Source organism: Coloeus monedula (genome assembly GCF_965178545.1).
Source record: "Coloeus monedula genome assembly, chromosome: 1".
Taxonomy (NCBI): domain Eukaryota; kingdom Metazoa; phylum Chordata; class Aves; order Passeriformes; family Corvidae; genus Coloeus; species Coloeus monedula.
This window is the reverse complement of record NC_138781.1, coordinates 17522831-17547057: the sequence shown is the minus strand read 5'-3', so window position 1 is coordinate 17547057 and position 24227 is coordinate 17522831. Positions and strand designations below refer to the sequence as shown.

At 41.2% G+C, this 24227-nt stretch overlaps 1 protein-coding gene across 17 annotated transcripts in view; it reads left to right on the top strand.

Annotated features, from left to right (window-relative positions):
• The window catches only part of KIAA1217, a 187368-nt gene that overhangs the window by 136434 nt on the left and 26707 nt on the right, over positions 1 to 24227 (top strand). For all 17 annotated transcript variants that reach the window (XR_014226671.1, XR_014226672.1, XM_082287610.1 and 14 more), the window contains 7 exons: positions 29 to 81; positions 7393 to 7553; positions 13944 to 14119; positions 20520 to 20650; positions 20889 to 21036; positions 22655 to 23144; positions 23964 to 24144. Coding sequence is in view for 15 of the 17 variants with exons in the window: in XM_082287610.1 (XP_082143736.1) it covers positions 29 to 81; positions 7393 to 7553; positions 13944 to 14119; positions 20520 to 20650; positions 20889 to 21036; positions 22655 to 23144; positions 23964 to 24144 (1340 nt within the window). In the remaining 2 variants the exon portion in view is untranslated. The remainder of the gene's footprint in view (positions 1 to 28; positions 82 to 7392; positions 7554 to 13943; positions 14120 to 20519; positions 20651 to 20888; positions 21037 to 22654; positions 23145 to 23963; positions 24145 to 24227) is intronic.

Sequence of the window (24227 nt, the reverse complement as noted above, 5' to 3'; positions counted from 1 at the left end):
AATTACAATTTTTCTTATTATTACTTAGTGAGAAGATGATGTTGAAAATTGTGTCCAGCAAGAGCAGCGTTGATACTGCAGGTAAGATAATTCACTTTTAATTTACAACTTATTCAGCTATATGAATAGCTCTAACATTACAAACATCCCAGCTTATGGAAATGTCAAATTTACTTAAATTTCCATAGCTGTACTGTCAGAACTAAAGTTCTAAGTGCAGGATATGGGAGTTGATCACATGTTTAAGAAGGAATTTCTGACAGGTTGAGATGGTATTTGGAATGAATTTCACATCTGTGCTGAATGGTTTAAATGAGATGCAGAGCCTCTGTATCTGGTGAATTTCCGAGTGACTCATCCTGTCTATAGGGCATATATACATACATATATATATAGCTGTCATTAACCCTAGATTTGTCCAGATTGCTGTAGAAGACTAAATATTTAACTGCTTTTCTTGTCACCTGAACTTTTTCTAAGGTCCCTCTGTCACTAGGATACTATGGATGTAATGACACGGAGAAATTTAGCAGTCAGCAAGACAGCACTTTCCCTAATTAAGCCACGTGGATGTGTTACTAATTATTAGCGTGCACCTAAACTGCTCTGAGCAAGCAGCAATTATGAAGCCAGTAGGAGCCTGTCTCGTTTTAGCATCCCACTTGGAGAGCTGTTAAGTGTGTAAAAGATTGAGTTAAGGCCTGTTGTGAAAGAAGATCTCTGTGTGGTTGAAGCTCTTTGTGTATGGGCTGCTGCTGGAGAAGTCCGCAGGGTATGCGTGTGCTTATATGCCTCCTCTTCACCTTTGTCATGTACTGAATGCAAATAAAGGCAGTTCCCTCCTTCCTGGTAGTGCTGTTCCCACAGGGAGGTCTGTGCTCCGGCAGGTAGTAAACCACATACATTTATTAGCAAACCTATTATGCTCCTAACTAGCCTTTCTGTTGGGGCCATTAGCTCACATTCAGGATTCCTGTTTGTCTGGAATTGCAGTGTGTCCTCCTAATCCACAGAAACCAAACTAGACCTGGAATCGATCAACCACATGGAAGAGAGAAAAAGTTAAAGTCTTGGTACTGAAGCTTTGCTCCCAAGTCACTCTCTGGTGCTGTTCCAACTCTTCCCTTCCTGCTGGCCTCTGGATGGGGAGAGGAATACTTAAAGCTTTGAAGAAATAAGTTGTAATTTTTCAGTTGCAGACAATATGATGAAAAGTCTGTCGTTATTCAAAACAGCTGCAAAATGGTCTTAAGATTCTTCCCTATTGCAGTGTCATTATAGACTGAGAATTTATGGCATTTCCCACTTGCACAGGCTTCCCCTCATATAAAGCACTTATGAAACCCTCACAACCAGCACATACAGTGCCTTGTGTTGCTCTTTGTAGTGTATTGCAAACAGCAGCCTCTCTGCTTTCCCTGTGATGGTACCAGTTCAGACAAATAGTTGGTGGGGGGCACTGAGTTGGAGGACCTGATCTAAGTGGGCCCTATTTTGAGTGGGAGTTTGGACTTCCAGAAGTCCCTTAAAACCTAAATTATGTAGTGATTTGTGTGTGCACATGTGAATGTGCTCTCACTTAAACGAGAAGTGGAAAAACATTCTTTGGGAAAACAACCTTATGTAAAGCAAAGGCGGGGCTTCCCTGGGAAGTCATGCCCAGCTCACCAGAATAGCATGGTTCATCTGACCAGCAGCCATTTCCTGACACTGTTGTTCCCAAGTACTCCTTGCTTGTGTTATCATATGACTGACACATCCCTGAAATTACAACATTACATCTAACAGCTGCATGTGCAAGCATGGTGGGAGAGATGGAGGGTGGGGAGTGTAATTACTGTCGAAGGCCAGATCATCATCTGTCGCTTACTGACAGAGAGATTGGCTTTGTCACATGGCCATGTGCCTGTCCAGCATATGAGTAAGGATTCCAGCATTCAGCTTGTGCTATAAATGCCTTTCTCATCACTTGGGAGAAGGGGATAGGACAGTTGGAACAGCCATGCAGCCAGCAGCTGCAAGGATCCCTATCAGTGCTATAAAGTATAGTTGTAACTCCAGCACCTGCATCCCTATATCCTGTCCTTCCAACATGACTCAGCCACAAAATTAAATTGTAGCAGGTAAGGAAAACAAGGTGTGATGACCCCAGTATACTACAGTATTGTAACCCACAACAGCTATTATTGAAGACTGCCGTATAAAAGAATAGTCTTTTATAATGGAATATTTTGCTTTTGCACCTAGAATTGCTCAGGACATGGTCCAGTAAGTCAGTGCAGTCCAGCTTACTTGAAAATTAGGAGATCTGCCAGAATATGCTACAGTATGTTCCTCCTTTTTTGTGAATCTGCTCGGGTTCAAACATGCCGGCAGGAGCTGGACACTTCTGCTGACCAGTGTTTTGTTCTTCAGTTCACCCCCATCTTTATTGAGTATAGCCATTTAGGCAGTCGACTCTCTTACTTTACAATTCCATTTGACAACTGTGCACTGAGATACCAGTTTTAGCAATTTCAAAGACTATTTGAAAGAAAAAGTGGTATAAAATGTTGATTGAACAGTCCTTTCTAGAGCTCTGATAAGCAAAAATGTGAATTGCTTCCCATTTTAAAAAATAAAACATCTGTGCAAGATAATACTGCCTCATCAATGTTGAACCACCATTGTATTATATAGTATGTGTTCCAATGATAGGACACTTTCATGCAGAAAATAGAGAACTACATCCCTTGGGATGGGAAAGAACCCAAAATTTCTAAACCCTAGATAGCTCTATATAGCTAGATTGTGAATACTCTGGTATGTCATATGAACCAAATTGTTGTTTTTAACATGCTTTTGCTTTGCCAGGCTGTAGAAAGCAGTGGCTTCTTTAGCCCCAAATGTTAAGAACCCTGAAGAAACCCAGCTTTTTCACTGAGGAAAATGAGTCTGTAATGACAATGCTTGTCTGCATCTTTTATTGCTTTAGGCTCAGTTCTTTCATGGGGGATGGGTTCAAAGAGCAGTAACCCTCCACAGACTGGCTATATCTCTTCTGCTAATGTTAGGAGAAATGCCATGACTGAACCCTTATAAAGATCTTCAGTTCCTGAAATGCAAACGGCATCAAGGAACTCTTCACTTAGAAACAATATGTAATTCTAAAACCAAACCATACTAGTAAGAGTCCTCGTGAGATTACTAACAAATATTCTGAGAAATACTCACATACTCTCTTTTCTGTCATATTTTTGTCCATCATCTGGAGATTGATGGATAGACTAAATCCTGGATTAATTTATTAAATTGGGATCAGTTGTTTCATGGATTAGCAGAAAAAGCAGTAACTTTTTCCTAGTTGCTGCCTTGTTAGAAGAGGAAGGAGGACATTTCAGTATTCCCTGAGAAGGGGATCAGGGAGTACAACTTTCTGCGCTGACACCACCAATACAAAACAAGAGGAAGATGGCAGCAGGGAGAAGTATTACAAACATAGGGCTCAGATTTGATTCCTTGCTCTTTGTGAACTGTCTTCTTGTCTGTGCATATCTGTGTGCCTTTTTCACATGCATGACTCTTGCTGTGATGACCTGTGAATTAAATCACTGTCCATATCTGCTTGCTTATCTCAGATTCAAGGACAGATCATGGTAATCTTAGAACTCTGTCATCATTTGCAGATAAAATATGATCCTGAATTCATTCTGGATCAATGAGGTGAAGTGGCACCCTAATGTATATATAGAATATTTTACTCTCTTAAGAGTGATTTAGTACCATCTATTTACTGTCACGTCTTCCCAAATAATGCTTGAAAATATTGTGGCTCTTTAATAAGATTAGTAATTGTGAAGAAACATTGCTAGTTGTCTTCTGATGGCCTTTTGTCCCAACCTGCTTCAAAATAAAATCTTAGCATTTTAGAAAAAAAAAAAAAAACCAACTGGAAAATAGAAGGAGAGCAGTGTCTTTACAAGCATAGCAAAAGTCAAGTGTCAGGGAGTAGAAGTCATGTTCCTTACCCCCTGAGCACACAGCAAACCTTTCCTCTTTCTGCACATCAGTTCTCTCTGTGCTCTAAAATGGCAGCTTAGTTCATTAGCCTTTGTAAAAAAAGTTAACTTTTTTTTGTTTGTCCAGAGTATTAGGAAATTATGGTGGAAGGTTGAATTTCCCTTACCTAGCTCAAGAAGGGGTTTATTTAAAAACCGAAGAGCCAGTGCTGTTTCTTTCCCTTTAATCCATCTGGCCTCACATCTAATCGCAAAGCTATAGCCTGGGACTATTTCCAAAAGTGAGCTACACTCCCTAGATGAAACAGCCCCTCATTCAGCTGCCTTTTTATTCTTTCTTGATGAAAATATGTGTATCTGAGAAATCAGCTGCTGATCATTATTGCTCACTCGGTGTCTTGTGTTTCACACCCCCTGGAGTTAGCAGTCCCAGTGCATGTTTCACAGGCTCTGAGCACACCCTGCAGCAGGGACACGGTGGCAGCCAAGAACACCTAATGGCGAAAAGAGGTGGCTGAGGCAGCAGTGGAGGAGGAAAGCTGCTTTGTAGGGAGTTGGAGACATTTATTGCTTACAGAAGCAGATCACAGGCAATCTACACTAAAAGGAAAGCAGGCACCCCTTCCTGAGAAAATATGTGAATTGACTGGGGTCCAGCATGGGGGGAGGGACTGGTGGGGTCTGATTCATGCCTTGGCTGCCTCTTCACAGGGTCGGGGGGGCTGAGGTTTTGGAGCTTTTGCTAGAGGCAAAGAACAGCAGAAAGGTAGATGTGCTTTCAAAAATAGTCCAGATTTGTGGCTAGGGATCAGAACTCTTGGAGGCTTATCCACATTTTTCAGACTCTCTGGTGGTTTCTGTCTGTAAGGTTTATGAACTAAATACCATTTTCTTAAAAAAAAAAAAGGCAAAAAATAGTGCATGTGGGAGGGAAATAGATGCTTGACTGTAGGAGAAACTGCAGTGTACATATAGACAGATAAGTATTAGCATATATTAGACTGAAGCATGGAGTGGGTACATAGTGGCAGAAAACAAGGACTGTTTATTTCTTGAGTGTTGCTTTCTGTTAAGGAGCTCTTTGAAAGTCAAGAGAGCATTGAATCATACTGGAGTATAGCAAAGATGTGCAGCAGCTTGCTCTGCAGTGTAATGACAAGTGCTGTTGTTTGAAGCACCAAGCAGATCTAGCTGGAGTACGTTCAGGGAGGGTATAGCATTACAACAGCCTGTACCAAGCTAGAAGAGCACGTCTCCAGAAGCCCATGGCATGGCACACTGTATGTAGCATGGATCCAGCCAGAGGGGCCTGGATTGCGAATGAAGGTGAAGTAACAAACATGATTCTTAAAAACCTTTTTTTAAAATAAGAATAGGCCAGTGTAATTTCCATGCTTTCAGAATGCTTCCCCCAGATGAATTTTGTAAAAGCTGTATTTGAGGTATCCACACCTGTTGGAAAAGGAATAACAGTGTGTTGTTATGCTGAGCTGTTCTTACTCAGGCACGTTTGGAGGAATGGTTGAAAAGACTACGAGGGATGAGAGCATGGGGAGAGAACTTCCCAGTCTTGGAGTCATACTCATTCCAGTCAGAAGATGTGTAATGCACTTTAGTGCACTGAAAATTTGACTTCAGCAGGCAAAGCTCACAACACTGGTTTTTGTTTGATTTCATTAAACTTGATAGAATGTGTGCCTGTGGTAACAAATGATGACCAAAATCCCTGTGCAGATCCATTGATGAGCTATTTTCTGTTTCCTCAGTTTGTTTTTTTTTAATCATAGAGAAGAAAGACATTGAAGTAGGGAATGACCTAACCATAGAATAGAATCATGGAATTACTTAGTTTGGAAAAGACCTTCCAGATCAACCAGTCCAGCCATTAACCTAACACTGCCAAGCCCACAACTAAGCCAGGTCCATAAGCGCCACATCTACACATCTTTTAAATACCTTCAGGGATGGTGACTCAACCACTTCCCTGGGCAGCCTCTTCCAATGCTTGACAACCCTTTTGGTGAAGAAATTTTTCCTAATATTAAATCTTCCTGTGTGTAACTTCAGGCCATTTCCTTTTGTCCTATCATTTATTACCTGGAAGAGGAGACCAATTCCCTTCCAACCTCCTACTGACTGCCTTTCAGGCAGCTGTAGAGAGCAGTAAGGACCTTGAGACTCCTTTTTTCCAGACTGAACACCCCCAGCTCCCTCAGCTGCTCCTCATCAGGCTTGTGCTCCAGACCCTTCACCAGCTTTGCTGCCCTTCTCTGGACATGCTCCAGCACCTCAATGTCTTCCTCATAGTGAGGGGCTGTTAACTCAATAGTTCAGGGAGCAGCAGCCATCTGAGCCATTTGAGATCAAGGCATAAGGTGGATTTGGCAGTGTGATGAGAAGAGTTTGCAGGACTACCTAGTACTGGACTTAAAAAATGAAATTTGTTGCACTGACAGTCTGTCATTTTGTCTGCTGGGGGAATAAGGGGGGAAGGGACACATTAGAAAAAAAATTGAAGAATATGGGTGTGCAAGAGCAAATTGTGATAAGGAGCTGACATTTCTATTAGCTGATGAGCTGGAATTTGCTTGTTCTCTCTAAACATAGCTTCTTCCCAGGTACTTGGGGCTGGAAAGAACAAGCTTGGCATTGTTGCTGTGTAGAGGAAAAGCATTCTTCAACAAAGAAAGTTTTGTGAGGACAATGATCATTATTTTCAGTGTGGTTTGGCTCATTTCCTTTTGTTATGCTGTATTCCTTTCTGGCAGACTAAAAGGGAGTGGGGTCGATGCAACATGGCTGGAGAGCCTCTGCCACACCATCATTCCATTTTTCTGGTTATATATGGTTGCTGCTGGAGATACCTGCTAGAAATAATGCAGTTGTCCTTTAAGCAGTGAAGCAAGATTCTCTATAGAAATCTTTTCTCCATATTTGGCAGCTTGGCTGAATCCCTCTCCTGTGATGATTAGTCAACAAATGTGCAGTTCAGGAGTCCTATGAATGAATTTGCATCAACTTGGTCTCAGACATCTCCTGGGAGGACAGTCCTGAAGTTACTTTCAGAACCAATTTGATTTGCTGCTGTTTTGTGTAATCAGCAGTTATAACTTATTATCCCATCTCCACTACATGTGGTAGAAAGCAGTCCTGGGGTAATGCAGGGCTCTGATAGAACTGAAGTTCCAGCACAAATACACTGATACTGTGCAGGCTTCCCTCAAAATATATTGGATAAGGAGGTGCCAGTCCCCTGATAAGTCTGCGCATTGGCATCTGTCATTTTCTTTTCTCATCCATCTGGGTGAAATACGTGTGGATTCAGTGGGCAGAGGAAGGATCATGTTTGCACCTTCTCTGCTGTGAGCTCAACCTGTACTGCTGCATATTGCAGGTGCTGCCAGCATATCTGGGGGGAAGAATGCACTGGCAACTGTGGAGTCAGCTGTGATCCACCATCCTGCTGGAGCCCCAGCAATGCAAGTCAGCCTGCATGATATGAAACGCAACGTGTCGGATCTGCGGCTGCAGCTGCATCAGATGAAGCAGCTACAGGTATGATTATCTGGATGATGCTGGGAAAAAAGGTGGGTTGTCAGCAAATGCCTCCTTACTCCCTCCCTCCCTCTCTCTCATTTTCTCTCTTTTAGCTTTTGTACAAGTGAGTCTCAGTAGCAGAGTTCTAGCAAAGGGCAGACCCGAGTACTACGGATACAAAAGCTTGCATAGTCCTCGAGGCGTGAAAATTAGCTCAGTTAAACTACTGCTGCTCAGATATTGAGAAAAAAATTCATTTCTAGCTTTTTTTGGATGACTCTAGACATTACAGCACTATTTCTATTATAATAATACCAAGTCTGTGATTACAGTTTGGACCCTGCTATGCTATGTGCTGTATAAACATGTCAAAAGAACCATGTTCCTGCTCCATACTGTTTACAGTTGAGACAGATTTTAAGTCCCTGAATAAACAACTTTGATGTCAGGAAACCCAAATGTAGCTGAGGATCAGTAGATATGCATCCTGTCCTGTATTTACAGAATCTAGACAAATAGCCAGCTTGAACAGTAAGAAAAAAAGGTGTTTCAAATGTTGCTGCAAAGGTTTGTTGTGGCCTACTTACATTCACATTTTATCCATACCTTCCTAATGCACATCAACACCTCAAAACCTTCAAGAAACAATACAACCAATGAAGAGTTAACAAAAACAGCATGTTGGCACATACAGTCATGCTGCAAATATAAATATATGCTGTTCATCTCAGACACTGTGAAAATAAGCATATGCAGCTGTACAGGTCTTCAGCCCTTCACTTAATTGGAAACTGAAGAGCACTGTGTATCATCTCAGAAGATGGAAAAGAAGGCAGAGCACTTTCTTGTACGACAAAGTGGGCAGCAGGGGAAGTTTCAATACTTTGCCAGTCCTCCTTGCCCAGAAAGTGACTTGGTATCTTAGAGCTGCAGCTACTGCTTTTACAGCCAGGGTGATTTTGAATGGTACTATGTCAATCACATTTGATTTGCTGATGAATTTTAGAACAAAATAATGATAATATAAATCAGAATTCAGAGCGTGTTTTACCTTCACCTCCTTATCTAAAGGAAATTGAAAGATGAGCCAGTCATAGAGCAAATGAGCAGAAGGGTGAGGTAAACATCAGTATAGGAAAATGTGTCTGACTGAAGATCCTGTGACCTGTGAAGGTCCTGTGCTCTGTTTGCTGGGAGTGAAGAGATGGCAGAAGGTGTTTGGAGCAAAGAGTTGGGTCAGGTGACTTGTGTCTGTGATATAGCTCCCAAGTATTTAAATTTTCAGTTTAGGATGAGTATGTTCCAAATGTCCCTTTCAAAAGCTGTTCTCAGCAGTGCTGCTTACATGCCAGCCATCGTGTTCCCCATCTAATTTCAAGGCACTGGCATGGGATCTCTGCCCTGGCACATTGTGTATAAGCGCATATTCTTCCACATTTGTGCTGCAAACCACTGCAGCCCCTCTGTCCTTCTCAACGCCATGTGCCAAATGCAGCTCTTGGCAAATGCCTGCGGTCTGGCTCCCAGCTGCGCTCAGCATGTGGCCTTGGAAAGCGGGAATGGAGGCCGCAGTGCTGCTTGGAGGCAGGGAGTGCATCCTTCTCACAGGACTGCTCACCAAGGGGGTGGCATTTCCCCAGCTGCGCTTTGTCTCCACGGCCCTGCCCAGGGCAGAAGCCTTGCTTTTGATCAGACGTAACATTGTCACGCAGGAGCGAAGAAATTTCTACCATCTGCACAAATCAATGCTGCCAGGGAAGTCTTGAGAAGGAAAAAGGACATATCCCGAGTGTGCTCATTAACTCTGGCTGGCTTCCCTTAATTCAGAAATTATAGCAAACTTGGTGCATTGAGCTAGTAGGAAGTCGAGAAATTTTGATAGTTGGAAGAACCTGTAGCTCAAGGGAAACTTTGGTATGTTACACATAAATTCCATTCATGACAGTTTCTGTCATGGCATTCCTGAATTATTTTGAAAAAGAGCTCACAGTTTGTAGGACAGCAAGTGAAACAGGCAGTGTTTTAAACTGAAGAGTGTTGAAGTATCACATTTTTAATGAAATATTTTGTGCTATGTTTTTTCAAAAATAATTATGGGTAAAAGAGAAAAAGTATTTTTCTGGTTTCCCAGATTGTTTTCATTTTATATTTGACAGTGCTTCATATTTTTCAATTTCACTGTTTTTCCTGGGCTGGCAGTCAGTTTGTTCCTGTTTGTGTAAATTTTTTGTACAGTGACAGACTGGAAGAAATACTTCAAAAAAATGAAAAAAAAAATTGCACAGGCACAAAATTTGGCAGGATAACTAAGAAACAGGAACAGGACATAAAACTGTGTGTAATAATGTCTATTGTTTAATTTCCAATTGACATTACCACCGTAAGTTTGTACTAATTTTCTTACTAGAATCGGAGAAATACATGATAGAAAAGACCATTCATTCATGTATCTGTTGTTTGTGCTGGCAAAATCTTCTTTTTAAACCATATCCAGCAGCAGTGGATCCAGATGTATTGATTCATACACCAGATAAACATATGTTACAAGATGCCACCAAAAAGTCGAGACTTAGTCTGTGGCTGGGTTTTGAACAGAGTTTCTTAGCACACAAACATTTCCCTCATGGCTGTTGCTAGGGGCTGTATACACTTCTTGCTACTATACTTGCATGTTCTAAGTGCTCTGATTTTCAGAGACATTCAGGACAGACTAGTTTCATGGGGCTGTGGAGTTTTCCTCACTGCCAGAGATAGGCTGTAACCCAACCTTTGTCCTGGATGGATGTGCTGCTGATAAGAATTGAGCCCATGAGTTTAGTTGTTCATTCTGTGCTCCCAGATAATGAGAACTCTTAGTAGCAGGTTTGAACCAAGCCTTAGAGTACATGTACATGGTATATATCATTAGCCATTATATGTACACTGGATTTTTTTGTCTTTTCCTTCTTTTCTTTAATTGAACTCATTTTAAGGGAACACAGTTAGATATGATAAATGTTCACCATTAGGAACATGTATGCATGCATGCTTTTCCTTCACTCAGTGCACTGTTTGCAGGGAAATGAGTGCTGCAGAAAGGACAGAAAATGTAATAACAACACTGTCATAAATGGTATATGATACTCAGTCTCGCAAGTGTAACTTTGAATTAGAAATTCTAATACATTTTGAGCTGCATTATAGAACTGGAGACACTACCTTTAATCAGTGTATGGTAACTTCAGGAACTAGGTACTTAGATTCTACAGAGGTCTTGAGCTGCAGGGAGCTAGGTCCTGTTTGTGGCTGGGCTCTGTAGTTCATGGGGAGGTGGATGGCCCAGAAGCCTCTCCTAGAAGGGCCTGGGAGGCTCCCACTGGGCAGGTCATGCTTCTCTCCTAATGAGGAACAGGGTTGTGAGCTAATACTTGGTTTTTTAGTTACCTGTCTCATAGATAATAATTGGTTCAAAGTGAACTGAACTAGTTATCAGATTATTCTTGAAGTGAGTGCCAGAGGCAGAGCTGGGGTACTTGTTTGAGAGCAGTCATGAATAATGGCTGGAACACTAGATGAAGAAGAGGGACAAGGAAGGTATCTGGAGACATTAGTGAGGCTGGAAGTGAGAGCCAAGGGTAAAGAATGTATGAGAGGATGCTGGAATTCTAAAAAAGCATGTTAAATTTGTTTCTGTTTGATTCTAATTAGCAAGAAATTGCCATTTGGTGGTGACAGGAAAGCCTGCATTGCTTTTCCTTACTTTTGGGTGCTTGCCTTTGGAACTTCAGTACTGTTTTAAGAAAGTTTCTTTTCAAGTATGAATGTCTAAGATTGTTTATTTGGCTTGTTTTCAAGTAAGCTTATAGTACAAAAGGTTCTACTGTGTGGAACCAGAATAACTGTGGCAGATCCATAAAACATCTTCTGCTTGAGGTGGTGGAGTAACCAACAGAGGTGGTCAGAGGGGCAAGTGGAGTGTGCACTTAGCCAGGGAGTCTCATATCTGATACTGCTGGCAGAAGAAAGGTAAGAATCAAGTTCAGTTCCAGAACATGGAGGTGAATGTAATGGCCAGAGACTGCCTTCTCCTTTTCAGCCACAGCTCTTCTCCTGTGCTCCTGCTCTGTCTCATGCTGTCCTTTGTCTTCTGACTGCCACAATTGCTCCTCTCCCACAGTTTTCTTTTATCTCTCTGAACCCATATGTACATCTTCCTTCTCACCTTGTGTCCCTATTCCCCAAGCATGAACAAACCCAGGTTTTCCATAACTAGGCAAGTATTGCGTGAATTTTCATAGAAATACCAAAACCATTTCTTTGATACCAACATGAGTCATTTCCCAGATTTCAAGAGCTCACTCCAAACACTGAGGTTTGGGAGTCCTCAACATACAAGCTTTTTTTGAAATCTTGCTGTGTTACATTTTTATTCCCTATTCTCATTATCAGAAATAGATGAACTTTTATGACTGAAACTTCCTGGTATTGTTCAAGGACTTCATAAATGGAGGTGACAAGCACCTTCGCTGTACACATCACCACAACAAATATAGATCCCCTACATACCTCCATAATAGGAAAAAACCTGTGCCTGCCATTTCACAACCACACACACTCACACATACTCAGTTTTGCTATTAGTGGAAGTCCCTGTTACCAGCTGAGGAACATCAAGGACTTAAATTCTGGACACCTAAGACTTAGGTCTAACTCTGTTACTGACCTTCTCACTGACCTCGGATCAGTTGTTTAACATATCCTAACTCACTTCCATGTGTCAAATTTCCCCACGTTTTAAAGAGCTGTGAATAAGTTGTATGACTGAAGTGTTACATGCTCATTCACTCATTTATTCATTCATTTAGGTTTTCCTACTTGAAAATATGACATGATGAAAGAGGTGTGTATCTCAGATAGTTGTGCTGGCCTTGCAGTAAGAGATTTTAATTTATCAAATCCGAACATTAATTCCATAATGGTGAAAAATACACACATGCACTGTCTTCAAAATAATCCAGATATTATTTATATATTTCTGTGGTGTTGAAATGTTTTTCAGCTTCATTTTTTCACTAGCTCCTAACACTTCTCTTCAGCTGAGTTTTGAGCTAACACTTCCTGCTTGTCACGGCTTTTCACAGACACACACACACACACACACATTTGCAGTGAGGTGTTACTCTCCCCCTCATTGCAGTTGTGTAGCTGGAGAAGAGAGTCAGGCACAGGGACTGAAGAGTCAGGAGTGGGGAGCTGAGTTTGTTTCTGTCATGCCCATACTGGTTGGAAAGAATTGTCTCAGCAAAGGACTTTTTTGTTGTTGATTCTCATGAATTTTCGTAAATCAATTTTAAAGATATCTTGCTACATTATACTGTCTTGTAGGTAACCCATTTTTGTGATTCTTCCTATTAGGTCATGGGTTTATTTTGTGTTTTAAATGTGGTTTGGCTGTTAAGCCTGGATGTTTACAAGACAGATGACAGTTCAAGTGCTAGTTTTAAGATGGGAATTTTGTCCCCCAATTAACACAGGTGCTTATTAAAATTTTACAGTATGAGATAGCTTCTGGTCTAACAGAGTTGTGTTTATGTTGCCTGTATCCTAAAACTGTGACTAGGTGGAGTCCTGCTTACCACTTTGAATCTTGTGATTTACGTAACAGACTTAAACAGGTTTGGTTTGTGTGAGCGTGGGTCTGCTCCAGGGCTACCCACGGAAGAGTACAGCCTGGTTTGCCTTCATACCTGTGTTTTGCTCTGTGAGCTTAGTATCAGCAACACAATTAATGCTTTAGTTACTTAACATCAAGTTAAGACAAGAAAGAAGGTGTGACTTGCAGCTCTCAGAAAACTACCATATTATAAAGGGGGGAGTTTCTGGTGGGTAGAAGGAGGTTTTATGTATTGCAGATGAGCTGTATGCCTCTATAGACCAAATTACACCACATGTTACAGTCCTTCCTCTGCCACTTGAGAGACTGAAAATTTCCATTCTGAAAACAGCAGTGCATTCCAGCCATGACATTAATGTGTGGGATTATCCACTAGGCACGTATGGGCAGTGAGATGCATAAGCTTGCACGATACATGCAAAGTGGAAGTCAAGCATCCGGCATTCTCATGAGGCGTAATTAATTCTTGATTCAAGTTGAACCAAGCAGAATAAAGGGGCCACGATCCTTGCAGAAGTTATACATTGAAGGTGATGTACTGATCCCAACATCTTTGGCTTATCAGTTTGAAACTGGAAGCTGTATATATACATGGAGTAATGTTTATAGGTACAGCTAAAGAGGGAAAGAAGGTAAAAACACTCACTCACTGTAGGGTGGTATTCATCCCAACCTTCTGAGCTCTGCAATGTATTCTGTTGCCAGGGATGTCAGTCAGGCAGGAAAAATTGAAGTTGATTTCTTTTGTGCAACAGCTGCAGAACCAGGAGATGCTGAGGGCAATGGTGAAGAAAGCAGAGCTAGAAATCAATGGCAAAGTGATTGAAACAGTGAAGAGGCTTGAAGATCCTGTGCAGCGACAGCGCAACCTGGTGGAACAAGAAAGGCAGAAATACCTCAACGAGGAAGAAAAGATTGTAAAGAAGTTATGGTGGGTTGAGAAACCTCTTCAAATTTATTGCTTTTGCCTGTCTTTTTCTTCCATGAAATAGACACTTCTACCACTGTCTTCAGGTGGACTGCATCTGTGTATGCTGTATTAGCTATGTTTCCTTGATGTGTATCACACTGGCTATAAACCTGTATCTTTTCGTATTCAACTCACTGGTCCTGGCTGGGAGTCCTTCTCCACACTGGGTAAGTCCCACCAGTACCAAGAGTTTCAACCTCTTCACAAGTCCCCTGTAAAGGGACAGATGACTGTAAGGACTGTGCCCACCCCTGTATTCTGGAAGCCTCCCCCTACCCTAGTTCTCCCCTTCAGCCTTATGTATTTTGCTTTAGGGAGGGAGGGAGGAATTTCCTCAAGAACAAAGGGATGCAAAGGAAGGTAATGAGTTTGGCTTTAAGTACGAAAATCAGATTTCAATAGTAAGTGCTTTGGCTAGTGCATGGGAAAGGTAGGGGAAGCTCTAATAGAGCACTGGACTTTAATTACAGTCAGTAATGCCAATCCTTGTCTAAAACGTACTCACTGAGATTTCCAGCCACTTAACTGTATTTTTTGTTGTTGTTGTTGTGTAAAGGCCTTTTGGAAGATTCTGGGGTTTTTTCCCCAGAACTTCGGCCCACCAGGACTGGTGGGATCAAGTTGTTTGGTTTAGTCCGTGTTTAGAGTCAGGAGGAGGCAAGATAAAGCTGAAATTAATAAACAATTTAACTTATTCTGACACTCGCATTTGTAAGATGTTATGTAACTAATTATTTCTCATCACTGCATTTCTTTCACACCTGAAGAGTTGCTCCATAATGGAGAAAAAAATTCTAGTCAGTTTGTTGTTGGAAATTGTGACTGAAGAGGCATAGAGTACAGTTATTGACAGCTGAAGACAGTAAATTCTTCCTGCTGATCAATATGTTGTCTGATTAATACTTTTTGTAATTAAAAAGGTGCATCTGTAATGGCAAGGTTGGATGTTACTAGGGGAGAGTACTGTGAAGAAAGGATGAACGTGCAGTAACAGTCCATGCTAGTGTAGGTAATCCTCTCAGCTGGTTTGTAATCCTAAGCAATGACCTTCCTGTTCCTCTCTTTATTCCTGTGTACCTCATTGCCAAGTTCCTAGGTTGTCTGTTCTCTGTGGAAAGAACAATTTGTGTGATGGCTGTTTATGGCATTGCCTCATTAAATGGATACAGAGTGAGGTCAAGTGCCAGTGGCATTTGCTGTTACAGCTGCTCATTAAGGATATGACTCGGATTGCAATATGGTTCTGTTTTATCAGGTTTTGGAATTTTTCCTTTCACAGAGTTTCTGCTACTTCTGTGCAACTGCATTTGTTAAAGCTATAGGAAAATGTAAATCATTCAAATGTTAGGTTACCCCTTTTAGAGACATACTAGAAACAAACATTTATTTTTCATCAGTTGTGTCCAATGAGATTCTTTGTCATGTATTTGCTCATTTGCAGGGTCAGAGCCTGAAAGAAAAGCACATCTGACAACAATAATTTCAGCAGCTGATGGCTGTTAATAGTAGAGAGCATACAGCACAAAATTACACATCAAATGTCACTGTATTGAGAAAAAGGTTAATATTCTGTATAGGCATTTACAACTAAACGGATCCCACTGCAGATGTACAAACGAATGCAAAGCCACCGGGCACAAAAATTGCCATTTTTTAGGATTTCAACTGTCACACTCTTGATCTTTCCTAATTCAGTAGACTGTCTTCATGTGAGACAATGGAGCCTAAGGATTACTGCAATACTTACAAAAGTGCATTTACTACTCTGAGGCGGTAAATGTTATCTTAAAAAGTCCTTTCTGCAACTGAAAATTATTGCTTGAACATGGAGGTTGGACCAGATGACCCACTGTGGTGCCTTCCAACCTTACCCATTCTGTGATTCTGTGAAATAAGGAAATAAGCATATTGGGAGTTCCATGTTGTAAACAACAGAAATATTGGTGTACATTTCAGAGCAAGCTTTCTGTTTAGCAGAAAGCTTGCTCAACAGATTCATAATGGTGCCTACAGAAATGTACCCATGTGTGTCACAACTGTAGCAGGATTACAGTTCAGAGATACCTAATGAAATCTGTTAAACACAGTGTTTATGTACTCTTTTAACAGTGAAATACACACTCAGAATTGAATGTGTAGGTTTTTCTATCTAGTCTTTTGACTCAACAATAGAGATGTTATATATAGCACTTGTAGATACTAGATTTAAGATTTACCAGGCCAAGGACAAATTACAATGCTATGACACATTGACTAATGAAGTAATTGTGTCATAACAAGCATCTTAGAGGTGTGACCACTCTATGTTGTAGATTTTAAGCACTTTAATAGAAGGGGTTTATAAGCACAGTATATAAATTATAGCCACATCCAATCTGTTTAATTGGATACGATTCACAGTAAGTTACAATTTATACTTTGTTAGAAAAAGTAGCAGATTTTTCATAATAATAAACATGCTCCATGAAAACAAAACTGCACTTAGCAATCTTGGAGAACTACTAGTAGCAGATACTTGGGAAAGGATATCAGAAGACTCTCTTTTGGTTTTGTATCTTTCATCTGTCAGTCAATCCCCAAACTCATAAATGATGCACAGCAGAATATTCACCCTCACCACACTAGTCATTACATTACAGACACTCCCCCACTCCCTTTCTACTCCCCTTTCCCCCACTCATGCCTTTTCCAGCCTGAGAAGTCTTAGTCTGCTTAGTTAACCTTCTTCTAGAAGCCTTTCCATACATTTCATCATCCTGTTGCCTTTCTCTATGCCCTTTCTAACTCTGGTGTACAACTGTGAGAGGGGGATGAGGAGATATAGGAGAGCCCTACAACAGTTTTGTTGGATGCAGGCACACTGTGACCTCATGCATGGTGTGACCTCCCTGTCCTCATGTTCCACAGGAGCTTTACATTAAAAATCTGACATCTCACTCACAATGGATGATTATCAGATCATCACTGTGTATAAAACCTTAGGGTTTTGGGAGGTTATTGGTTTTAGGTAGGGTTGATTTTGGTTTTATTTCTCCTCATGAGCACACGTTACATATATTAGGAGTTAATTTAATCTTTGGTGTTTTCCTGGTCAGTTAGTATCAGATGGTCCATCTGCAGTCCTCTGCAGCCACCTTTCATTTGCATTTCCCTGAATAATATGATAGCCTTTTGAGATTTTTTTTTTTTTGTTATATTATTCATCCTCTTTTCCAAATTATTTATAGTATGTTGAAAAGCCCTAGCAGTGATCCCTGTGGAAACCACCAGGAAAGTACATTCATTGAGTTAGCTGTTCATTGATCCCTTATCTTTACTTCACTGCTTTATCCATGAGAGAATTTCCTCTCTCATCCCATGGCAACTTTGCATTCTTGAAAGCTTTTCCTCAAACACCTTGCTGAAAGCCTTTTGGGCTATACTTTGTCCCCAAACTTCCATTGTTTCTTCGTGGATTTGTGAGACTTACCTTCATTTTACACAAACCATGTTAATTCCTACCTAACACAGCATATTTATCTGTTGTTTATTGATTCTTTATTCTTTATTTTGATATCTGTCCATTACCAGTCTAAGTGTCAGTCTCACCAGTTCCCTGGATATCCCCATACCATTTAAAAAATGTATTTGTATCATTTATGACACTTTCCACTGATCTGGTGCCAAAGCAATTTTAATCAAGAAGTTTGATGCTTAGTGTTAGTAGTTCAGCTGTTTCAGCCTCAAGTTGCTATAGAACTCCAGGGCAAATACCATCTGGTCTGGGTGATTTGTTACCATTAATTTTGTCAGTTTGTTTTGTAACCTGTTCTACTGATACAGCAGTCTGAGGCAGATCCTCTGAGGGTTTTTTTGCCTAAAGAAAGATCTTAGCATAGGAGTTGCCTCGGCTTCCCCATGTAGAACATAGATGCAGAAAAATCATTTACGTTATATTAGCCTTCTGAAACGGCATTAATGTCCATGTCTTGCTAATTTGCTCAGGCCAATCTATAAAGCCAAGTGTTTTCCCCAGTGAGAGAAAAGAAATTCTGGAGACCAATGAATCAGTTTCAGGCTTTGGGTCCTAAGGGATGAAGTTTCTTTTCCCTTGCAGTTAGCCACATGAAGCAGTGTAATATGGTATCCCCTGGGTAATTTCAGGATCATTTGTCTTGTTTGATAATATGTGGAATCAAAGGGGTTTGTGATGACCCTTCCATTTCTGCTTAAAGGGGAAAGTGGGCCACTGTCAGCTACCTGCAAGTCCTTCTTTCATCCCTACATTTCAAACAAGCATAAACCTACCAAAACGTTGTAATCTCATTCTGTTTTCCTTTCTCTTCTTTCCACACATGAACAAATTTAAGTGTCTTTATTTATATTTTTTGTTGCCTGGTAGATGCCAATATCTGAGAAGCTGCTTTTTCAGTGCAGACCTACAAAAGGGAGGAGGGATACCCTGTGATCCCCAAAGCAGCACTGCCTAGCCTCAGTGCCAATAGCAGGGCATAAAGACTAGGGAGGATGCATGACTGCAGAGCCCCGTGCTGTAGAGCAGGAGCCTTTGCTTTATAATGAGTGACAGAAGGCCAGATTCTTTTTCCAGGTCCTTGCTAGAGTGTGTCTGTGCCCTTTATTGCAAAGGCAGCCAGAGACAGTAGGTATTTACATTACAGCGGTCTCTTCAGCTGGAAAAATACCCTTAGAAATGTTCCCTTGCTGCCATCGTGTGGTCCAATGGATTGTTTCCTGCAAGTCTGCTTGTGCTAGTGGGAACTGGGACTCCCCCGGCTTTCTGAAGGCAGAGCCTTTGGGAGAAGTGTTCTTAAAGTGGGACCAGGATCATTTACCTCCACTTGTTTGTGATCTGTTCAGACACAAATTGTGATTCTCAATTCAAAATAATTTTTTAGTCTCTAAACTTCTTGGTCTTTGGATTGAAATGAACTCTTTGCTGTGCATGCTTAATGTTCAGATGCTGATCCTGTTTCTGTTTCTCTGTGTATGAGAAATACCATTGCATTGCCATGGATTGTTCTGTGGGACTGTGCTTCTGATCTAAACTGACCTACATGTACAGTAGTGCTGTAAGGAATTTCCTTTAGTTTTATCCCATTACTGGCCACCTGCTTTTCTTCCCCATGTCACTGGGATGGGTCTGGGAAATGGCTGGTTTTGCGTGGCAGTGCAAGGGAAATATGTGGAGATGCAAGACTTGCAGATGGTGCAGATGGCAGGCTTCTCCCACCCCTTTCCTGGCAATCATCTTGTACCTTGGTTCTCTTACAGCAATTGCAAAACTGATCCCTGATGGATGCAAGAAATGAGGCCTAAGATTAGGTTCAAACAAGTAACTGATTTGTCAGTTCAGAGTTTCCATTGTTTTCTGTCTGCAATTAAACTGCTTCCTAGAATATTCCTGTGAGTAAATTTGATATCTTAATAGAAGTGAATTTCTCTTAGATATTCAGGAGATGATCTTTCTAACGTATTTGCATGGGTGTTTGTATAGTTGCACATAAGGCATCTCAGGGTTGGGGTTTTTTTTGAGAAAATTTTATGTATCTGTATGGAAACCTCAGCTAAAGCAATGTTGTCTCAAGTTTTAATAGAAAGAAGTGGCTCCTCCCCAAATGAAAACAGAGTTTATGTGTCTGAAGTATTGAAAAATTTTCCATGAAGTACAGAAAGATTGGAAAAAATATTGGGAAAGGTGAGAAGGAAGCACCAGATGAAGCTGGAGGAAGCACAGAATGGCAGTGGTTGGAAAAACATCCAAAGTGATTCATTCTTGCGTCCAAGCACTGAGCAGGAGCTGCACACAGTGCACACTTGCTGTTTCAGTCTGGCTATTCATGGAAACAGGATCCTGTATCCTGCCTAGCAGTGCCCAACAGATAAACAAGATTGTGTCAAAGGGCCTTTGGTGCCAGTTTTTGGGTTGTTCTTAACTGTTGGGCATTCCTCTGCATGTTATCAGCAATGAGAAAACACAAGGTGTAAACCAGTACTGGATATAGTGGCACAGTGTTTCTGTACCCTTGGAGCATTTGCATCCCCAGAGGGCTGCTGGCTGTTCCGTGTGTTTTACCACCCCACCTGCCCTTTGTAGCACAGCTGCCCGGAGGTCAAGACGCTCTACACATCTGCAGCCTGTCACAGAAAGCAATGACTTGAGCTAGTTACAAGCCTGTTCTAATGCTGTGAGTGTCCAGCTTTTTCACCTCCCCTCTTGGTATCCTGTGGTTTGTTCAGCCTGTGGTGTCAGATTTAAAGGTGCCCCACTTTATGGTTTAGTTTACTCTGTTCATTTACATATATTTGCTTGCAATGTGAAAGTCCTGCTTAAATTTTCTGTCCATGTTATTTCTTTTGCCAGTGAGCTGGAGACATTTGTTGAAGACCTGAAGAAGGACTCTGCTGCTTCCAGCAAGACAGTTACACTGAAAGATGTTGAAGATGGAGCCTTTCTTTTGCGTCAGGTGGGAGAAGCTGTTGCTACCCTGAAAGGTATGTACTTTCCTTTTTACTTTTGTTTCTTTTCTTTTAACCACAGAGAACAGTTTTGCCTTTGATCTGGAGGCATTAACGTCTACTTCCAAAAAGATTTAAAGCTGGGATTAGGGAATTCACTGCGTGACCCCTGGAGACAGATAGACATTCAAGTAATTGACATTCCCCCAATTGTCTGTTATTGCCCAGGGCTTTTATAATTTCCTCTTCAGCTTCACAATTGTTTTCTTTGCAGGAGAGTTCCCAACCCTGCAAAATAAAATGCGTGCTATCCTGCGGATTGAGGTAGAAGCTGTGAGGTTCCTAAAGGAAGAACCACACAAGCTGGACAGCCTGCTGAAACGTGTGCGCAGCATGACCGATGTCCTTACCATGCTCAGGAGGTGACTTTTTTTCCTTTTTTCTTCAAGCTTAAAGGATTTCCTCAAGCAGGGCTGGAACAGCTTTTGGGTTTGTTTTCTCCTCCTCGCCCCTGGCAAGTCTGAGAAATTCAGCTTGTTTATAGGTTATTCCTGGAGCCCTCTCAAGGGAAATCAGATTAGCCTTTCCAGTGCTCTGTGCAGTGAGTCCATTCTGACCAACAGCCTCAGTCACTGAGATCTTACAATTGAGACTAGATGCCTCTCAAGCTAGCACTTCCATATTTGGGAAGTACCTGGATGAGAAAACTTACAGTGGCAACAGTCCCATATCTGAGCTAATTAACTTCAGGTATTTACAGCAATTTAAGCTAACAGAAACATTCTCTGACACTGAAAGGTTCATCTCTTATAATGTAACAGTAAGAAAAAAATAGGGAAAGAGTCTAAGTGGATAAAGGTATCCTAAACTTTCCTGAAAGAATGCACTTCTGAATTAATGCCAATTCTTTTTCTCTTCTTTGCAAGGAAGATGCATTAGAGAAAGGTGAAATATTAGATAAAACTTATGTCCACTAAGTGCCAGTGTTTAGCTATGTTTGTCAGAATATATGAGCAGCAAATTATTGCTGATTTATATAACTCAGTGGGCATTGGATTTAATTCCTGGTCAAAACTGTCAGTGGTGGTGGTCTCAATTTTAGTTAAATTACAAGAAAATGTAAGTCATGACCTATTGTCACTACCATTATTCTAAGGAATGTAGGGTGGCTAGTGTTTCAATATATCCTGGATTATATGTAAAATGGATTTTGCAGTACTGGCAGATGGATAAAATGGTTTATGTAACAGGTTTTCTAAGAGCCATCACTTATTTTTCCATGCAGACAAACATCTATATCCTTTCACATTAGTTCCTTCTCTTAAAAATTACTACAGTTATTTCCTGTCATGCAAAGAAAAATAGAACAATAAGCTATGCATACCAGAGTTTTACCAAAAGTCATTTTTTGCAGCAAAATTGCATATTGAGCCTCGTAAAGTCTGTTTCAATAATGGGAAAACTGATGGCATTTGATGGCTTGCGACACTCAGAAGCTCAGACATTTCACAGCTAGCTGCCAGAAATAGTTGCTTCTTTACATCCTCAGCTCATCCTAGCCCACACTCTTGACAGAAAAGATCTTTGTGAAGTATCATTTGAGACAGAACCTTCATTTGAAGGCTCTGTTTTGACAATGTGCCAGACTGCTACCTCTCATTATATGTAGCTTCACTTTTCTGTGCTTATAGTCCTGGAATATCTTGTTTAGCTAGATACATTGTATACAGTTTAATCAACTGATTTCCATTCTTGCTCTTAAATCAACCCACTGTAACTCATGGCTTGGTCAGAAACTGCCAGCACATCACTGAAGGTCTGTAAACACTTTAGAAATTAAAGTAGCCTCTTTAAAATTCTGAGCCCCTGACTGAGAGAAAGCTATAAAATCATACAGCTGAGAGCATCACGAAATAAAAACCCACCATTTTGATTGTTTTGATGTAGGTGCTTTTTCTTTGCAAGAGTTTATTGTTATGTATTGCTCACGACTGGCCTGTGTGCTAACCATGTGCTGTTGTGTTCAATTTGACTGGGCAGGCATGTTACAGAAGGTCTGCTGAGGGGTGTGGATCCATCCCAAGCCGTGCAATACTCTGCTACAGAAAAGTCCACTGCAGCTGACACTCTGAAAAACCAAGAGGAGCGCAAGCCCACCCAGGGACATGCACAGCAAAACCTCACAGCAATCCCATCCGAGTCCCAGGTGTCATCAGTCAAGTCAGAAGTCATCCCCTTCTCCACAATGACTGTCCATCACGTGCAGAGCTCGCCTGTTGTCATCCATCAGTCTCAGCACTCCTCAGCCCTGGTCAACCATGCCCAGGGCTCACCCACTGCAGGCAGTCACAGCGAAGGTGTGCCGGCAGCTGGTCACCCCACAGCCACCCCACCAGAGCCCACAGCAGGATCCCAGTCCACACAGGCCACACCAGCACCACAGGTCTCTATCAATGGCACCACCATGCAAAGCCTTTTCATTGAGGAAATTCACAGTGCAAGTACCAGAAATCGAGCTGTATCAATTGAGGTACGGTGTATTCTACTCAACCAGCTGTCCTCTCTTTGGGTCTGAGCTCCCAGCCTCACTCTTGAGGCTGCAGGTGGGACTTTCCAAATGCATTCTGGGGATTTACGTGCTTAACCCCTAATTACACTGTACTTCTGAAGATACCCTCTGATTTTGTCCCTGCTCATTGCAGAAGGGTTGGATTAGATGACCTCTAAAGGTCCCTTACAACCCAAACTATTCTATGATTTTAAATGCAATGGAAAAATTACACGTAACCAAAATTAGTAACTGTGTTTTTAAAATTATCTTTATTGAAAAAAAAAATCAGAATTCTATTTTAGAAATTTTAAAATATCTTATTTTTGACCAACAGCATATAATTCTCTGGCAACACTTGCATCAGTGGATTTCATTCACTTTTTAAATCTCCATATCCCTTATTATGGAGAAGTAAAAGTGAAAGAGTGTGAAGCTCCAGTGGTTTCACACAGAGATATTGAGAAAACCCACAGGTGAACTGCTGTGTCCTATTACAGACAGGCACTTTAATCACCAGTGTGATATAGTACTAAGGCAGAGACCCAGATGTAAATTTTGCCTTTGTTCCTTTAGTGAGCAGTGGCCACTGTCAGTCTGCCATGTGTTTGTGCCAAATCTAGCACAATACAAGTCAGAACAGTGTGCAGTTACTGTTCAGGTATTTCCTTTAGCTGCTGACTAGAACTGAAAGAATCTATCCATACTGACCTATAATGTTTACAGATGGATTTTATTTCTAAGTGAGTGATCACAATGGAAATCAGAAAAATAAATAGATGCTTTACTGGTTTTGTCTAGAAAGCTGAAAAGAAGTGGGAAGAGAAAAGACAAAACCTTGATCACTATAATGGAAAGGAATTTGAAAAGCTCTTGGAAGAGGCCCAGGCCAATATAATGAAGTCAATTCCTAACCTGGAGATGCCTCCCCAGCCAGCAGTCCTGCCTAAAGGGGATGCAGCAGAAAAACTAGAAGTCTCAGGTAAGGTTTGCGAGAGTAAGTGGTGCTAAAGAATTGCATGTCTGGAAAGGAGAGGTTGTTTTTCCTAATTTCTAGAATGTTTT